The 19,868-nt window shown below is 45.9% G+C and overlaps 1 protein-coding gene across 1 annotated transcript in view; it reads right to left on the reverse strand.

Annotated features, from left to right (window-relative positions):
• Positions 1-3,506: 3,506 nt before the first annotated feature.
• Positions 3,507-19,868, reverse strand: part of GFOD1 (glucose-fructose oxidoreductase domain containing 1) — a 131,469-nt gene continuing 115,107 nt past the window's right edge. Inside the window, exon 2 of the mRNA XM_050789321.1 lies at positions 3,507-11,330. Within this exon, the coding sequence (XP_050645278.1) occupies positions 10,411-11,330 (920 nt within the window). The 3' untranslated portion in view covers positions 3,507-10,410. The remainder of the gene's footprint in view (positions 11,331-19,868) is intronic.

Consider the following 19,868-nt stretch of genomic DNA (forward strand, 5'->3'; position numbering starts at 1 on the left):
ATTTGCAAATCGCAAAAGTAACAAGAAAGGAGGAGGGGATCCAAAGTGCAATTGGGGTCTTAGGGATGTTGCTCATTTAACACAGTTGTTGGCATTAAAGAATTTCCAGGAAATGTCAATAGTTTGATAGCTTTGAACAGCCCTAAAAGTGACTCAGCCAGATGGTTCCTGTAAGAATTCCTCCCTCATGCCTCCTTGTCTGCCATCCTCCTCCTCATACAAGCTGTTTCCAGAGTGCAGATTAAGGCTTGTCAGCCAAAGAGGAACCATACTTCAGATATCTCAGGCAACATTTACTTATCTTCACAACCTTCCTTATTTTAAGTGCAGAGCCCTCTGACCTTTCGTCTGTTTGTTCCCCTTCATCTAATTTACCCTACATGAACTACCACTTTTCCTGCTCCCCTCTCCTTCCCTTGCTGGTCCATTAATGCCAGCTCCTTCCTCTCTTTTTTTTCTCCCCGTCCTTTCCTCTCTCCTGTTTCCTCAGGGAGATGTAGAGTTTTAGCACTTAGCCAGAGTGATGCTGAGCTGCTCTTTCGAGGCTAGCTCTGTCTTTTGCTTCATGGCGGAAACTTGACTGTCAAGTCCAGATCCCTTGGCCTAGAACTCTGAAGAGTCAGCCTCATCTGTTTTCTCCAAGACAGGCAGATTTGGGAAGCTGAGAAAGCGCAAGAGGTCTTGCTCCTTTCCCTGGAGTTTCACTAGCTCTCAGGCCTGCTTGGCCTTTGCTTCTGGGGAGTCTGGAGTGATTCGCCGTTCCCACGGGAGCCTCAAACGGCCTATGTCTGACTTAAACCTGAGTCAGACCCTTTCGTTCTTTCTACAAGGGAGTTAGTGACATGGGAAAGTTCAATGCTGAGCCTGAACCTGTGGGGTCTGTGCACATGGTCTGCACATCAGCTGCAGTCCCTCAGGCCTTCCTAGGGTCCCTCCTTCCCAGGGCATTGATGGCCAATGATGAGTAGGTCAGAGACAAAGGGACATACATACACATGTATTCCAGACTGCTGTTCTAGGATTGAGTCCCTTCAATGAGTGAGAAATGAATTAATCTAATTGCCCAAGAAGGCTTCTAAAAGTTACTTAATCTTTCACTTTCATTCATGGCTGACGAGAAGGAGTTAAGGTGGTTAGAATCTGTATAAAATTAGGAGAGAAAGGTGTTTCCGTAATTAGAATGACATTTTAGAGGAAGTCCAACAACCAGCTTAGGTATGCTGGAGTTTATCTGACAGAGTTGTGGTTGGACCACAGCAATGCTATGAAAGCTGTCCCAGCTCAAGTCATCGTTCAGGAATTTACCCAGCAGATGTAGACTCAGAGATAGGATTCAAAAGGAAGCCTCAACTTGAATGCACAAGGCAAAGGATTTTGAGTAGTTTCCATTTGCATCAGCTTTTTGTAGCAGTCTTGGCTCAAGTAAACTGTAACACTGAGCTTCTGGCGGTGACTTGGCACAAACTCGTGAAGTGATGTGCCTTCTTCATCTCTATCATCTAGACTTCTTGGACAACATTTCCTCCAGGGGCCATTGCTACTGCAAAATGCATAAGGGCTGGGGTGGGGGGCGGGGGGCGCCAAGCCTAGGGGATATCTAGGTAGAGGGATCTTTCCTGCTTAAGCAAAAGTTAGGTAAATAAGGGTCAATAACATGGGAGCCTATGACTTAGAGTGAGGTGAAGTTATTTTTGTTTTCATTTCCATACAGAGTTCTGCATACGTCATGTATCTGTAACTCATTCTTACAGTAATTGTAGCAGTCATTTTATTTTTTAGATCGAGTCACCCAGGCTTGTCACAACAGGTGCTAAAAATGCACAAGATAAAAGAAGCAGGAAGTGAAACCGGAAAATGGTTCTGTGAATCTGGGAGGTGGGTGTGTAGACCGACATTGGAGGACACCCAGGTTTCTCTTCATTTCGCCAGTAAAGAGCAACCTGAACGACTTACCATGCAATTATATCTGTTCTTTTTAAGCAACAGTTCAGAGACTATGAAAGCGGTGTTGATCATATCCTATGATTTACTAGGAGGCATATAATCCCAGGTTTACAAAGCAAGAAATGGGACTAAATTGAGACAAACAACATCACAAAGAGAATCCAAAACCCATGAAGGAAGAACTAGCTCCTAGATTAAAAATTTATATAACTGCTTAGGAGATTTGAGTTTTCATTGAGGGTTGGTTCTCAGGTCACTTTGCTGGAAGAAACTTAGGGGAATGGATCCCATCATGATGACACTTGACATTTGGGTAGATGGTGCTTTTAGTTTTGACCAAGCACTCTCCTTTTTGGCCTTATTTAGAACTGCTCTTAGATTTACTGCAGAATCATATGGTATGAGAATGTCATATGTTCAAGATAATAATCTATGTGGATACAGGGGGTTGCTACAATTTTATCATAATAGACGGACTGAATTCTGGATGTATTTATATCAGGACCTGCTCATGAAGGAGTGAATGAGATTTCAGATTATGTAGTATTAAATCTTCTTTTTAAGTGAAGGGGAAACCACAGACCAGAAGGAACATTCATGAGCATTCTCTGACTCCGCAAAAGATAGAAAGGAAAGGCCAGCCCCTCCATAAAACACTCTATGTCATGCAAATTTGAAATTAGGCTGAGCTCAATCTTAGATGGTTGCCCTTAACACTGCTAAGACGGAAGTAAGTAAAGATGCTCCTTTAAACGGTCAGTGTTGGGCGCGGTGGCTCATGCCTGTAATCCCAGCACTTTGGGAGGCTGAGGCAGGCAGATCGCTTGAGTCCAGGATTTCGAGATCAGCCTGGGCAACATGATGAAACCCCATCTCTACAAAATACAGAAAAAAAATAAAAAATAGCGGGGCGTGGTGGCATGTGCCTGCAGTCCCAGCAACCCAAGAGCCTGAAATGGTAGGATTGCTTGAGCCACAGGAGGTAGAGGGTGCAGTGAGCCATGATCGTGGCACTGCACTCCAGCCTGGGTGACAGAGTAAGATCCTGTTTCAAAAAAAAAAAAAAAAAAAAAAAAGGGTCTTCCAGTGCTTGGTGTGAAGTATTAGGTTACAGTGTTAAAATACTAGAGAATTCTAAAATTGGCTCCCCCAATCTAAGAGCTATGTTCTCATCCTCTTGTTGTCTACACTAGCTTTTGTTGTCCACACTAGCTTTGGACACACATACACATATATACATACCAAGAGGCCATCGGTAGGTTACTTCCCTTTCATTTTCACATTTCCAAAATGAGGGTTTGAACCAGATGGCTTTGAAGTGCCTCCAGTTCTCACATGCGCTGATTTTCAATCAAAATTGTAGGTCCGTTGATTTCCATTGTTCAGCTTCACGGATGCTGACTCACGAACAGCCTCCCCCACCACACGCACAAACACCACAGGCACACACACCCGTCTACCTTGGATGCACCTATTCATGCTTCAGATCCCACAAACTGATCAGGCGCCTATATTGAGAGTGGCACGGTGTAAAAAAAAAAAAAACAGGCAAAGAGCTGGAATTGTATTTTCTTTTAAATCTTTATTTATCCTTTTCATTCCTTTATCCCACCAATGCAAATTGCGGAGAACAGCTGGAAGCCACGTCAGAGCGGCACAGGCCAGCTGGCTGAGTGATGCTGACTGCTGGCCCCGAGCATCGAGCATCGCAGAGGTCACGACGGGCATCAGCTCCGGAGCTCGGAGCGATAGACACAGGGCCACTGGAGGCCCGCAGGGAGGGCGCCTCCCAGCTCCCACAGTAGTTTGGCCTTAAAAACACTAAGAACAGTTGCATTCATTGTCTTTTTTTTTTTCTTCTTTTTTTCCTTTAATAATAAAAAAGAAAACCAAAACCTCCTATAATTTATAAGCTATGTTTGACTATCTACATTATATAGAAAATATAGACTCTGTTTACTTTATAACACACATCTTTTTCCCGTGATAAATAACTCTTTAAAATATCTAGTATACATGCCTTGACTTCTTATATATATGTTTGGTTATATACATATGCATACATATATACTCCTGTTTGTAAGACACAATAAATATATACTTGACAATGACAGCCAAACAAATGCCGTTTTGGTTAAAAAACACAACAACAACAACAATAAAAAGCAGATGAAGTACTACTATAAAAGCACCAGGCAGCAGACAGAAAGCCATAATTGCTAGAAACTTCTCCCTCCCCTGGGCAAGGCACAGGGCAGAATAGTAAACCGTCCAGGTGCCTGAAAGAGAAGGAAGGCGGCAAAGGAATAGGTCAGGTCACAAGCTTTTGTTTTGTTTCTTAGCCTGGGATTAGACTAAGAATCACAAATAAGTCATTGCATTTATAAGGAAAAACCAAGGGGCTCATTGATCAGCTTAGCCCTTGTGGTGGCTGCAGGGGACAGTAGAGACCTGGAAGGGGAAGGACAGAGACAGCAACCTGGTGACGACTCCATGACTATTTTCTAGCCCCTGCCTACATCTGCCCAGGCAAGCTTTTGATTGCCACACTAAGCATCAAGCCATTGCATATAACATGTTCTTTTCATTACTCTATTCACTGCTGGTGTAAACTGAAAGGAGGATTCAGTAGTGCAACACTTTAGGAGGCTGAATGAGAGCCACATGTTTTGGTGGCCCCCTCAAGGGCTCCAGCAAATGGGGACTGTGACGTTGGGGAGAAAAAGGCCAGTGGGCCATTGCCTTCCACTCCTGAGACAGTACCAGCTCCACCTCCAGACGCCAATGGGAACACTGAGCCCATCGCCTTTTAAAGAAGTGCAGGAGGTCTTGACTCCTCCTATGAGAAGTCCCGGAAGCCCCAGTCAGTCTGGGTGGGGGTCCCCTGAAACTCAGAGCACAGTCCAGCTGCTGGCTCCTGTGCCTGGCGGGGAGAAGGTGGAGGGGCCGGCATGCCTGCCGCTGAGAAAGGCTGATATAACACTCCAGCTGCACACCCCTGTTCTTCCATAGCCCTTCTCTCTCTCCCTAAAAGGAAATTAAAATGTGGGGCTCTGATCATTGATTTTTAAACAAGCTCCCCAATGTCATGGCCTCTGCTCTGTAAACTCCAAGGCTCTGATGGCCAAAGAAAGTAGGCGGTGGTGAAGCAGTAGGCAATGGTCAAGGCTAGGTTTGTATTAATATCTAGGAGTGGGGTGGGGATATGGGTGGAGGGTGATCCAAGTAGAGCAAGTCTCAGGAAATCCCAGAGGTGAAGATTTGATGCACATCCCCCATCCTTGCCAAATAAAATACAAGTTAGAGATCATTGTTCACATTACAATCACAATGGGACATTTTAAACAGCTCGTTTTCTGAGTACATTCAAGACATAATTGAGTTTATTTTAAAAAATGAATTTCCTGGCTGGGTACGGTTGGTCATGCCTGTCATCCCAGCACTTTGGGAGGTCGAGGCGGGTGGATCACAATGTCAAGAGTTCAAGACCAGCCTGACCAATATGGTGAAACCTTGCCTCTACTAAAAATACAAAAATTAGCTGGGCGCAGTGGTGCGTGTCTGTAATCCCAGCTATTCAGGAGGCTGAGGCAGGAGAATCGCTTGAACCCGGGAGGCGGAGGTTGCAGTGAGCTGAGATCACACCACTGCACTCCAGCCTGGGTGACAGAGTGAGACTTGGTCTCAAAAGAAAAAAAAAGGATTTCCGGATTTCCCTGCAACTGCTCAGGGAATCCAGGTCAAATGCAGGTCTAATTCCAACTTCTCTACCCACTAGCCACAGGACTTCAGACAAGTCACTTCATCTCTCTGAGCCTCCTTTCTCTAGAGCTCTGGAGGTGCTGTGTGAGGCAGCACGAGACTTAAGACGCAGAAAACGTGACTTTTCATCCTGACTCTACCACTAAAGATGTGGGTGGCCTTGACCATCACTCTGTTATGTAAAACAAAGGGACAGCATATATTGGACTGTGAAGCCCCTTCAGATGCAGCTGAATTTACTTTCTGCCCAGAAAATCATTAACAAAGCTGATTCTGCCCCCAGTACCCACCAGAATGCAAGAGATCAGATCAGAAACCCAACTTACGATCACAGGTCCAATTCAATAGCTGTGGCTAAGAGACAAGACGAAGAGAGTAAGAGTGTCAAGGTGAAGTGCGCAGCTAAAATTTGAGTCACAAACAAACGAACTTTAAAGCCCCACTCCCTGAGAAAGGACATTTTCCTATGTTATATTCAGACCCCCAAGAGCAAATTCCAAGGCCATCTATAACGGTCGACCAACAAGATTTTGAAAATTCCCAGTCCTGAGGCTTGCTGCATCACCTACAATCAAAATCAACTTAGGAAGTTAATTTGAAAAGAGACTGAGTGATATTTCCATTTTGGAAGAGGAAGCAACACTGGCTACTTGTATGTGCAGCTCTATAGCCTCCTGGCAGAACATCAGATGTCGCATCCTGCTGAATGGGAGGGTGCTGACAGCAGGCTGAGTGGAGCTGCAGGCCAGTCCATGCTTGTCACAGTCCTTCCGGGGTGTGAGAGCAGACCCCTGTAGACGTTGACAAGGAGCGATCTCCTGCCTGGCAAGAGCAGGAGGTGCCCACATCTCTTCTTGGGAGGCAGTGTGGTCTGGAGGAGAAGATTATGGATTTGAATGACCTCATTTCTGCCTAACAGTTGTGTGACTTTGAACAAGTTCCTCTTCCTCTTACTGCCTCCATTTTCTCATGTGTATACAAGAAATAGCAATACCCAACACTATAGGGTTGTTTTTATGGATTGCATGAGATAACATACTTAAAATACTCTGCCCACAGTGGACAAGTCTTGGAGTTGGCCAGTCTTGGAGTCGGCCAAGACTACCCTAGAGTCCAGATATACCTGGCACAGTGGTATTTGCTGCCATGTAGGCTAAGGTGGGTCTGGGGTGCCCTCCAATGCAATTGTCTGTTGAGAGAAGTCTTGGAGGAGCTGAGAGCGATCACAGATTAAAATTTTTCAAATAGGCCCAGGGAACTCCCAAACATTTTTAGATACCAGATAAGAACCCTAACCCACACCCTCCCTCAGAACTTGGAATCTAGGCCATTCACACATTGATGGGAACAAAACAGGCAAGCGGGAACTAAACGGGAAGACTCTTAAAGCACTGCCTCCTTACATCAAGGCCCTTGAAACACATTAAACAAAGCAGAAAGGAGCCATTGCTGGGTTTTAGTCCTAGGTCAAAGTCAGCTGTGGGTACCCAAACCCCTAAGGGCTGGGCTGATGAAGGGTGCTGGGCTGAAACAAAGTCCTTCTGCAGAATGCTGTTGAAGGCTAGAGATTTCAGCTTCATATAGCTACCCCAAATGCATGTGCTGGGATAGGGGCAAGTGCAGCACTAAAGGAGTATTTCAAACCCATTTGCTATATTTTATATTTAAAGAAAATGAACTATCTGGCTCTTTTCTTTCTCTTGTTCCTTCATCTACCTACTACATGCATTTCAGTAGATAAAATTTGAGTACACTTACTATTTTTTCATGCCTCTTTTAAAAAGTATATGTTCTTTCTATATACCACAGCTTCAAATGAGAATTTTTGTTTTAGACATTAAATATTTATTACAGAGCTTAGAGGCCTTTGTGGGAACCTCTCTCCAAAACCCCAAGTATTGGGAAAAGATTTCCCAAGTATTAAGGTTTAGTACAGAAACATACAATTGAAACCCCAGGAATATCCCTATTTAGGTTATGAATGACTTAGAAAAATGAAACCCACAGAGTAATTTTGTTTGCTTTCCCTTCATCCTTCATCAGAGCCCTTCAGGCTAGCTACAAAATAATAATAATAATAATTCCAATGTTTCCACAAAAACTACTTTCCCAGAGAGCAATTTAGAAGAACGAGAACCGGCTGGGTGCGGTGGCTCACGCCTGCAATCCCAGCACTTTGGGAGGCCGAGGCGAGTGGATCACGAGGTCAGGAGATTGAGACCATGCTGGCTAATACGGTGAAACCCCATCTCTACTAAAAATACAGAGATTGGCTGGGTGTGGTGGCGCGCGCCTGCAGTCCCAGCTACCTGGGAGGCAGAGACAGGAGAATCACTTGAACCCGGAGGCGGAGGTTGCAGTGAGACAAGATGGTGCCACCACTGCACTCCAGCCTGGGCAACAGAGTGAGACTCTGTCTCGAAAAAAAAAAAAAAAAAAAAAGAATGAGAAGCAAAGGAGTCCGTGACATGGGCCTCTGTTCAAACTATTATTGGGAGACTTCCATTCCAGCAAATCTCTGGTTTGGAACTGATAGTTGCCAAGAGCTGGAATGCTGACCATGAAGTCTGTCAGCAACAGGTCAGGGACCACAATGAACCAAGCATGGAGTTTCAGCTGAGCCAACCTGCAGTACTGTAGCAAAGCCTCAGGAAGGAGGGTGACTCTTTCCAGCAAGGCAGTACTTACTTCTCTGTTCTAGAAAACGCCCAGCATTCCCCTCACATTTGGACCACCACACTTGCACGTATGAGTAGCCTGGGCTTCAAAGAATATTGACCCTAGGGAGGACAATGAAGGATGCAATTGATTGGGCTGTTCACTCTCAGATTTTGCCTACCCAGGCTGGGGGTGGACTCCAGGCCTCTTAGATTCCCTTCTAGTTTTAATGGCAGCTATCTGAAAAGAACTCTAAACCTCAGTTGCATGTAAAGACACCTGTTGGACTTCAGTGAGCCTGTGAACAAAAGCTACATAGACTTACAAGGAATGGCTTCCACGTCCACCCTTGACAAACATCTTACATGAGGTGAAGAATTAAGCAAAGATAACAAAGATAATTACATGGGGTGAAGAATTAAGCAAAGATAACAAAGGATAATTCCCTGTTCTCTGAATGTACTTGATTTGATACTTCTTTCAAGACCAGATCTGAATTTTTAAAGAATGATTTCAAGCGACATTTGATGGCAGCAAGCATTCAAAAATCTATGTGTGTGTGTATATGCATGTGTGTGTGTCTGTTCCCTTTTGGCATTGCCTGCTCCCAGCCTGCAGTTCAGCATCTCTAACAAAAGCTCTGTAAGCAGAGTGTGCAAAGACAAGACAGGAGACCAATGAGAAGAATATGTTTTTTCCAACGTTAGCCTTCTCAAGCCTAAGAATGGCCCCTTGGGGGGTTCTAAACCCCTATTTTAGAAACACTAGGAATAATGTTCCTTGTTGTCCTTTTGTTTTGCTTAATACCTACCCCCAAATTCTCAGGTGTCAGAATCCTGAAAGCAAATGCTGGAGCTAAGGAAAATACTTATTTATTGATTGATTGATTTTTAAGGAAAGGGGATTCTAATTGGATCTGAAGGCTTCCTTTTTAAATCCACAAAGCTGGATGGATTTCCTAAAAGCTCTTGCCCAGCTTGGTAGGAGAGATGGGTGATGGAGCCCCAGACACCTCCCTAGCTAGGCTCACTTTACCCTGTTTAGGAATTCACACTGTAACACTGAGGCACACAGCCGTTCCCAGTCTTTGGGGGCAGCATATGAGCTTATGGTCAAACCCATACTTTGTGCTATCTCCTCGGCCCTGCCTGGAGAGCCATGTGGCAAGGCTACCTTAACACCTCAATAATCCCTCAGACACTCAATTCCACCTTTACTGGAAATAGTGTTATAAGGTGACTCCTTTCAGTTTTTTAATTGTTGACAAGTTCAAAGAGATATTTTATTCTCTGCTGCCCCTGCTTTGGTGCAGCCTGTGCTCCTTCCTTGTGGCTTCTGGGAGTCCTGCTTTTTGCTTACTATTTCTGACCTCTCTTTCTCCACCAGGTGAAGGGCAATGAACCAAGTGCAAAGACACACCCTCAGTTCTTCCTATAAGGAAGCCCAATCAGTCAAAAGGTGGCCACTTCGCTTCTAAGTACTTTTGCCTTTAGATACCTTACATCCAATAAAAGTAGCTTCCTGGAATTTGAACTTTCTCACCAGCCCATCCCGCCCCCAACCCCAGCCTAACAGGCTTATGCGGACAGTGAAAATGGGCCTTCTCCTGCCAGCAGTGGGTGTCCCGGGCACTGAGCTTGCCATCTGGTACTAGTGTCTTGACCCTGCAGAACCATTTGGCTTGCAGAAGGCCAAGGTGTGTCGGGTGCATGAGGTAGGGAGGGAAGCAACCCCTCCTTGCTTGTCACAGTAAAGGGCAGCAGAGGCAGCTATACCAAACCACTCCCGTGCAAATACCCAGCAAGGATCATCCCAGGAATGGCAGGCTCTCCTAAATGCTTCCAGGCTAGGAGCTCAGCCCACAAACAGTCTGGTTTGGGATCAGTCACCGGGACTGAAGTTTACCTTCCTACATGCCATTTATTCACAGTGTCCTTTCACCTCCCTGATCCCCACGTTCCCCATGGCCACCCTCTCCCCTCGGCCTTTCCCTCTCTGTGGATATCCCCTGCAGAAGGCTCAAGTCCCCGAGGTTCTCAGTCTGTGCTAACAGTAGAGTGACATCCTGCTGCGGCGCATGGCCTCGCTGATCAGGTAGGCAGGGCTCAGCTCCGGCTCCTCGGTCATGATGGCAATGTTCTGCCACTCCCCCGTCTGGCTGGACCTCTTGATGGTGTCCACCACGCACAAGGCATACAGGCAGTCGTCGAAGGTGGCGGCCATGGTGAGGGGCCGTCCGTCCCACGTGCGCCGGTCGTCCTGGTCCTGGAAGGCCTGGCGCACCGCCTGCATCATCTTGATGGTGCCGCGCAGGTAGGGCGAGGGGATGTCGCTGAAGGCCTTCTCCGGAAGCAGGGAGTTGCTCACCGGCGTAGCGTCCTGCACCAGCAGCTCCTGCTCCGGGGCACTGTTGCGTTGCCCGTACAAGTCGGTGCCCACGGCCAGCAGGCGCCCGGCGGAGCCCACCACAGTGACATCCTGCTTGAACTCGCCGGGCACGTTGAAGTTGAGGGTGACGGTGCAGCACACCCCGCCCTCCAGCACCATCTGGAAGGTGCAGAAGTCGTCGCTGGTGATCTGGCGGATGCCCTTGATGTGGTCAGTCTGCTTCACGAAGGTCTTGAGCAGCCCGTGGACCTTGACGGCCTTCTGGCCGGTGAGGAAGGTGAGCAGGTCGATGATGTAGGTGCCCACGGAGTGCAGGCCACCGCCGCCCATCAGGTCGTCGCAGCTCCAGTTGTACTTCTTGCCCAGCAGGCTGCCGCCGTGCACCTGCACCTCGCACACCAGCGGCTCGCCCACGTAGCCCTCCTCGATCAGCTGCTTCATGCGCACGAAAGCCGGCAGGAAGCGCAGCACGTTGCCCATGATGCTCATGAGCTTGGGATAGTAGTGCGCGGCCGAGGTCATGCGGAAGGCGTCCAGCGGCGTGGCCGTGCGGTCGCATATGACGTTCTTGCCGATGCCTGCGGGTGGGAGGAAGACAGCGGTCAGCGGGGCGGGACCATGTCTGAGCGCGCATCCCTGGGTCAGATCTTAAAATATTTCACATTAATAGAAAAAGAAGGCCAGTTGTGGTGGCTCATGCCTGTTGTCCCAGCACTTTGGGAGGCCAAGGCCGGAGGAGGCCTTGAGCCCAGGAGTTGGAGGCCAGCTTGGGTAACACAGAGAGATCCTGTCTCAATAATAATAATAATGATGATGATGATGATGATGATGATGATAATAATAATAATGAGCCGGGCTGGTGGTGCATGCCTGTGGTCCCAGCGACTCAGGAGGCTAAGATGGGAGGATCACTGGAGCCCAGGAGATCGAGGCTGCAGTGAGCTATGTTCTGACCACTGCACTCCAGCCTGGGGACAGCAAGACTCTGTCTCAAAAACTAAAAAATAATGAAAATAAAAAGAAGATAGTCTATATATTTCAATATTACTTTAAATATTTATGTTGCATTACTTAATTTGTTTTTTGTTTGTTTTTGAGACAGAATCTCATTGTTCCCCAGGCTGCATTGCAGTAGTGCGATCATAGCTAACTGCAGTCTCAAACCTCTGGGCTCAAGCAATCCTCCTGTCTCAGCCTCCTGAGTAGCTAAGACAGTAGGTGCTACCATACCCAGCTAAACTTTTTTTTTGAGATGGAGTGTCACCGTATCACCCAGGCTGGAGTGCAATGGCACCATCTTGGCTCACTGCAACCTCTGCCTCCTGGGTTCAAACGATTCTCCTGCCTCAGCCTCCTGAGTAGCTGGGATTACAGGCGCCTGACACCATGCCCAGTTAATTTTTGTATTTTTAGTAGAGGTGGGTTTCACCATGTTGGCCAGGCTAGTCTCAAACTTCTGACCTCATGATCCGCCCAACTCAGCCTCCCAAAGTTCTGGGATTACAGGCGTGAGCCACCATGCTCAGCTATTTTTTTTTTTTTAAAGAGATGGGGTCTCCAATTTTTTTTTTTTTTTTTAAGAGACAGGGGTCTCCTTATATTGCTCAGGTTGGTCTCAAATTCCTGGTCTTAAGTGGTCCCCTACCCCCTAAATCCCCAAAGTGCTGGGATTACAGGTGTCCTGGTCCCAAAAGGCAATGAATTACTTAATTTTAATGTTAAACGTCTGGTATTGATTTAAATAGTAAGATTTATTTTAAGATATTTAAGTAATCTATATTTTAGAAATGTTTAATAATATTTGCTAAGGTAGTATAAAATGCTTCATTTTATAGTTTATGTATATAAATCTATAACATTTTAAACAGAAATAGATTTTGCTTTTATATTATTTAAATACAAAATATAAGATAGTACTATTAAAGTATATGATATAATCTTTTTACATATAAAATATATCATTACAGTTATCTTATATATGTTTTATATGTTGTATTTTATATTTAAAATATCATTTTTAGTAAAAATATATTATTATTAAAAATCACATAGTGAAAGGAGAAGAGTATCTGTATTTGGAAGAATCAGAATACATAAGCTTAAATCCTAGCCAAGGTGAGTCTAATTAAGTGTGAAGAATTTCTTAATGATACCCTTTGAAGGTCTAAGCTTTTGGCTGACGTCTTCCCCTCTCTGCCCCCGACGATTCCCCAGGATTGTATTTTGAGCATTATCGTGCTTGTTTATTTTGCATTCCGGATTAGGGCTGGCAGTGGTCACAGATGTGTTTGTTTAAAGTTTTTCTTTTCCTATAAAGAGCGGATATTACCTAAATCTGAGGAGTTGGCAGTGCCTGTTTCCTCCCCGACCCCCATCTGCTTCAGGGTGGGGTGTGTTGCTTTTGGCCAGTGGAGGTCAGGCCAAATAAGAATTACTCTTACGTGATGACTGTAATGTGTGTATAAATTACAGGGAGACCAAAGTGACTCTCTGAACCCTTTAGGAGACTAAGTGGTTCTGGGTCTGGGGAAAACAAAGGATCAAAGGAAAGGAGAGTGACAGGGAAATGAGAAAGAGATTTATTCCATGGAAGCCGAGAGTCAAGGAAGAAGAAAAACAACTCGGCTAGACCTGGAGAAACGGCCAACTTGAGGGCAAAAAAAAAATGACAGATTTCTTAGCAAGTCAGATAAAATAGATGCTAGGCAAAAAGACTTGGGAGTCAAAGCACCTGTCCTGGGGCAGGTCTCTGTGGTCTAGGCACGCTCACCCATAGACCCTCTAAAGGAGACCTGGGCACTCCAGTCACAGATGTGGGAGAGACTTCAAGAGAAATGGGGTAATGAGACACACCCCACCCTATCCCACTTGTCCTGACTACAGCCACTCAGTTGCCAAAATCCACGAACCCTTACAACATGCTGAGCTAAGATGGGGTTTTGTAGAAGTTGTGCGATTGCAGATGTCTGTCCAGGGCCACGGCCTGGCACATGGCTTTCTCATTTTCCCACTGGAAGAGCTAGCCACATCCTAGAAATGGTCAGTGCAGATTGGAGAAAGGAAATACAAACGATGGCTGTCAGTTTCCATGTGCACATCCAGTTCTGGCCCTAAGCGAAAAGCCTGGAGCCTACAGAATGACCACACCTCCTTGCCTTTTCTTCTGTGTTGGCAGAGCTGGGCTGGTCCCCCTGATGGGCATCAAATAGCAGTGAGAAGCTCTTTTAATGCTTAGCAACCCGGTGAGAACTGAGGCTCCGGCAGAGAGATGAGATAACATTGGTTTGTATCACCAAAAGTCTCACACACCCGTGTAACACTATGTTCTGACAACATGATCCTGTAGGCATGAAGCTCATCTAAAACCGGCTTATGCTACCAGGAACAGATTTATATGTAAATAGAGTGGTAGGTCACTGCAGGGACAGGTGACAAATACTGCCGAAATCTGCCTCACAGCCATTGGTATAGGCTCTGGCCTCTGCTACACTCTACCTCAAGGTCCCCAAAAGCAGGACCCTGACTGCCATCTCCTCAGTATACGCTATTGGTCATATTAATGGTACTTAAGAAAAGTTTTTTATTTTTTTATATTATAAAAACTATAAAATAAAATAACAAAAGAAGAAAAGAATAATTAGAGATAAATGATCCACACCTCTTCCCTACACACCCAAAACAATGATTGCATGGAATTCTTTGCAGCTCCATAGATAAAAAGATTCTGATGAAAGCTTCAGAAAATGTAACATGAACATGACATGATACACAAAAATGCAACTCCATCCCTAGACTCCCGTGTGGATTCCCCAGGGATCTGAGATACAGACGTCTCTTTAGGCTATTTATTAGGTTGGTGCAAAAGTAATTGCGGTTTTGCCATTAAAAGTAATTGTGGTGCCCTCTTTTTAATGGTAAAACCGCAATTACTTTTGCACCAACCTAATATATATGATATGGCTCCACATTATACAGTAAGGTCTTCGAGGATAAGGGCTGGGTCTTTTAATGCTTAAGTCTCCATTAATACCCACAGCACCCTGTGGTGCATCCAATGTGCAACAGGAACCCAGCAAACCTTGTTGCCTGCCCTACCTCTTTGCCCACAGTCTTTTGCAACATTCACGCTTTACAGATGAATCTCAGCAACACCTTAACACACAGCATCTTCAAAAGTCAAACGAGACTTCTAGGAATTTATCATAAAGAAATAATCCAATATGCAAGCATGGCATCTTGCCCAAAGATAGTTTTGACTGCATTATTTATTACAGCAAAAAACTGGGAACAGAGGCTGGATGCAGTGGCTTCACGTCCATAATTCCAGAGTTTTGGGAAGATCACTTGAGGCCAGGAGTTTGAGACCAGTCTGGGCAACAGAGCAGGATCCCATTTCTTAAAAAAGGCCGAGTGTGGTGATGCATGCCTGTAGTCCCAGCCACTCAGGAGGCTGAGGTGGGAGGATCACTTAAGCCCAGGAGTTAAAGGCTACAGTGAGCTATGATTGGGTCACTGCACTCCAGCCTAGGTGACAGTGAGACCTTGTCTCAAAACAAAAAACAAAACAACTGTGAACAACACAAATACACAACAGAAAAAGGGGTAAGTCAACTGTCATGCAGCCATATAATAGAATATTGTGCAAACATAGAAAATGATGCTTATGAAGACCTTTCAATGGCAAGTAAGATGATTATGATGTAATGTTAAATGAAAAGGGCTCTATTCATAGACATATATGATCTCAACTCTCTCTAAAATGACAAAAGGAATAGAAAAACCCTAGGAGGTTAACTGATTAGTAGGAGTGGTTGGATTAGTAGGATTATGATAGATTTTATTTTCTTCACTATATTTTTGCATATTTTCTAAATTTGGCATTTTATAGTCAGAAAAAAATGTTAATTTAAAAAATCCACAAAGAGACAGGAAGATCTTTGAAGGACAGCACTCACAATAATGGGAAAAGGGTTCTCCAAAGTCTAGGGGAGTTGGCAGGTCCCAGCTCTCATGGACCCATCCCAGTTCCTGAGCCCCGAAGAGCTGGTAGAAGGCTCTGCTGACCCTGAAAGCTTCAGAGGTCTGGGCTCTGTTGCCAGGTCTTGTTGCTCCAGTTGCTCAAGACCTCTTTATGATTCTTAGTGAAAGCTGTGGAGTCTCTCTCTGAAACATGCAACTCAGACAGATGCACAAAACTCCGCCACAACCTGAAGCCCATGCACGGATCCCCTCCGGTTCTGAGACCCAGGCATCATCGTACATTGCACAGTAACTTCTTAAAGCCTTTGGCACATATTAAGATATGTGGCACAAAAATAAGATAATCCTTCCAGTTCCAAAAGGAACCCAAAATGCAGAGCCCAGGCCTCTGAAGCTTTCAAGGTTCAGGGTCAGCAGAGCCTTCTACCAGCTCTCCGGGGCTCAGGAACTGACTGGGATGGGCCCATGAGAGCTGGAACCTGCCAGCTCCCCTAGACTTTGGAGAACCCTTTTCCCATTATTGTGAGTGCTGCCCTTCAAAGATCTTCCTGTCTCTTTGTGGATTTTTTAAATTAGCATTTTTTTTTCTGACCATAAAATGACAAATTTAGAAAATGTGGAAAAATATAGTGAAGAAAAGAAAATCAATCATAATCCTACTAATCCAACCACTCCTACTAATCAGATTGCTAAGCGAAGTTTGTTTTCTCTGCATTCTGGACAGTCTTCCCTTACCCTACCTCTCTCAGGGGGCTTCTGAAAAGCCCACTCTGGGATCCTCAAGATCCTCAGATTCTTTCTTTTTCCCAGCTTTTCCCCACCCAAATATTCCCTATCAAAAGTTTCTTGCTAAAGGAGCATAATTCTAAGTATAGACTTCTAGTCAGACACTGTATGTCTGTGTGTGTGTGTGCACGTGTGTGTGTGTGTGTGTGTAGGTGGATTAGTGTGACACAGAGCATTCCTCTCATCCCTGAAACCACTTGCAATGTAAAGGGAACTTGCATTATCTGAGTGTGTGGTTGACATACCCCACAATCCTGGGTGTGTCAGATGCCATTCACCGTATGCTGGGATTTCTCCTGAAAAAAGCACACAGATACCTGTTCTGCAAACTGCCTGTCTGTCAGCCTGGGCTTTGGGTTCGGCCTCCAGCAAATACCACAGGTCTTTGATGTCCTCAGGACGATCATCTCTCTTAGCATGGTGCCTCTCTCTCCACCCCAGAGAAAGCACCAAAATGGCTCTTTAGAGAAAAGCACTCTCTCTCCATTTAATGTAGGAAATAAGTAGAGGCAGTCTTGCACTCTTCCCTAAGCACATGGCTATGACATTTCTTTGACTTGATGGTAAATAGATTCTACCAGGGAGCTGGAAAATGAGGGGTTCAGGCAGAGGCAGAGGCCCTTTTTTATAAGCCCCTTACCAGCCATGGCTAATTTCCTAATGGGGAAACCTACAAAGGCTTTCCTCCTTTTGCCATGAGAAAAGAATACTGCCCTAGGTCACTCCGCACAGCCTAAGGAGGCCATCTGCACTTTCTCACTCCTGGGTGAACAACTTCCCTGAAAGGACGAGGGAGCCACTTGTCCCATGCTGCATCCACACGCCTCTGGGGGCACCAGGCCAACACACGTTCTTTAGGTCTCAGGTTTACATCCTTTCGTGGCAAAATGTGGTGCCCTGTTTCTAAGGCAAAAGATCAAAAACTTTGGGACTTCAAACAATTTCAGAGATAAAAATCATGCTGCAGAGAATTAGGCAAAGGGACTTGGAACATATGGACTCTATTTCACTCCAGATTAACAGGCAGCGAAAAATGAAAAATATGAAAACAAGAAGTGCCTGAGAAAGTATGTGTTGTGTTCTGCCAAGCCCCAAACATTTCCCGAGTGGTAGGAGAGGTCTGGCAAAGTCCCCTGGTGCTCACAATGATGGTAGAGGAACGGGAGGGGCTTTCTGCGCACATGCGGGTATGATGGATGAGGGTCACTCTGCTGCGTCCATCCAGGACTGTGAGCCATCATGCCATGGCTCCATGCTCAGCTCCAGTGAGGGCCCTGTCCCTGCATCCAGAAATGACTGTCTTGGAGGGTTGCCGCATTTGTCAATGTGATGCAGCGTGGCCACGGGTGAGTGGCAGAGAGCACACGGGGACTGGCCTGGGTCTTCTGGGGAGGACTTTACAACTCACCCCACAAAGCCCAGGCAGCCCTTTGTGTGAGAACAAAGAGCTAAACCTAGGTCTTTTGGAGGCTTTGGGGCTTGAACCAACTTAAATTTTTAAGACAAGATCCTCTCAGCAGCAAATAAAGCAAAGCTATCTGTCCTTAAAATGGTGGAGCTGAGAGGCACCTTCCGACCTATATCGCCGTGCTGCAGTTAGGAACAAAATGAGATCCGTGGGAAACTTCTGGCGGGTGAGAGTGCTATGTGCAAGGCAGTGTGCCTGCTCTTCGTCAGAAGCTTTTAAGTTAAATAATTTCAGAAGGAGCTTTACTGCCCTCCTGAGATCCTTCATAGGGAAATGGAAAATCGGCTCCCTCCGAAGCCTGCTGAATGTGCTCTCTGTAACTGAGCCAAAACATTCACGGCCCTCCTGAGAAATCTGTGCTATAGGGAAGAGTTTCCAGCCCAGAGACCCTAAAGCCCTTCAGGCAGCTGCTCCCCTGACATCCTCCAAGCTCAGGGTCTCCAAGTTGTGGCTGAGTCTCTGCTCCTACCTCAGGACAGATCAGAGCTCTGGTGGGACTGACACTTGATCCAAATGGTACCCCCACGAGTCTGGGCAAGGGGCTTCCCATTCACACCTCCAGGGAAAGACGGAGCTCTGTTGTCCCACAGAGCAGGCACCTGTTGCTGCCCTTCATCAGGGAAGTTATCCCTGGGTACCTGGAGGATGGCTGACACCTGGCCACCCAGGGACCAGGGCTGTTCCCTAACATAATCAGCCTGGAACCTCAAGCATCCCTCCCCATGAGCACGTTTCCAATCACGCACTCCCTGATCTAATCATGGTGGAAATCTCGGAGGCAATGCTACTTTCCCACCGGTTCCTCCCCATCATTCCACTTGTGTTGACAGCCCCTTATCTTCTCGAAGCCAAAACGGATGCTAGTTCTGCAGGCTGGCTTGCAGCTGTCCCAGCAGACTGGCAGAGCCCCTGAAAGAAGTCCCATCAGATACGGCTTCCTATTTTTTCCTCGCATTTGCAGAAGGTAGAGACGGCTTGCTTTACATTTCAAGTAGGGAACTCATTATCTTCATTTATACTCTGTTCCTTCAACATTTCTGTGCTAGGCACTGGAACCAAAAAATGAGTAAGATGAGTACGAGCTCACAGTCTAGTAGAGGAGACCAATCGGGAAAGGGGCGATTATGGGATGCAGATCTCAGAAAGTGATAAGCAATGAAACCATGAAGGAAGGGCTGCCCAACCAATTTGGGCATGGAAGAAAGTTTTGCTGGACAGAGAACATTTGAGCTGGGTTCTGAAGCATGCATAGGAGCTTGACTATTCATCATTTAGAAGTTTGGGTCAGGTATAAAAAATGGTCTAAAATAAGATTAATGGTGTTTAATGTGGAATCGGGAAACTGCTAATACTGGACTGTTTATAAAAACTGTTGTGTGTATGACTGGGCGCGGTGGCTCACGCCTGTAATCCCAGTACTCTGGGAGGCCAAGGTGGGTGGATCACAAGGTCAGGAGATCGAGACCATCCTGGCTAACACAGTGAAACCCCGTCTCTACTATACAAAAAATGAGCCGGGCGTGGTGGCGGGGGCCTGTAGTCCCAGCTACTCGGGAGGCTGAGGCAGGAGAATGGTGTGAACCTGGGAGGTGGAGCTTGCCGTGAGCCGAGATTGTGCCACTGCCCTCCAGCCTGGGCGACAGAGCAAGATTCCATCTCAAAAAAAAAAAAAAAAAAAAAAACTGTTGTGTGTATATGCTGATGCACAATTTTCTGAGAGAGGTTCAATAGAATCTTAAAATAATCTGTGATTCAAGAAAGATTAAGCAGAATTGGAATTTAGACCAAAGAAAAAGAAAAAAGCCAGGTCAAAGACAAATCTCTGGTTTCAACAGAACTAAGCATATGAACGGACAGGGCTATTTATAATCCCTCCATCCCT

This window comes from Macaca thibetana, chromosome 4 (genome assembly GCF_024542745.1).
Source record: "Macaca thibetana thibetana isolate TM-01 chromosome 4, ASM2454274v1, whole genome shotgun sequence".
NCBI classification, from domain to species: Eukaryota; Metazoa; Chordata; class Mammalia; order Primates; family Cercopithecidae; genus Macaca; species Macaca thibetana.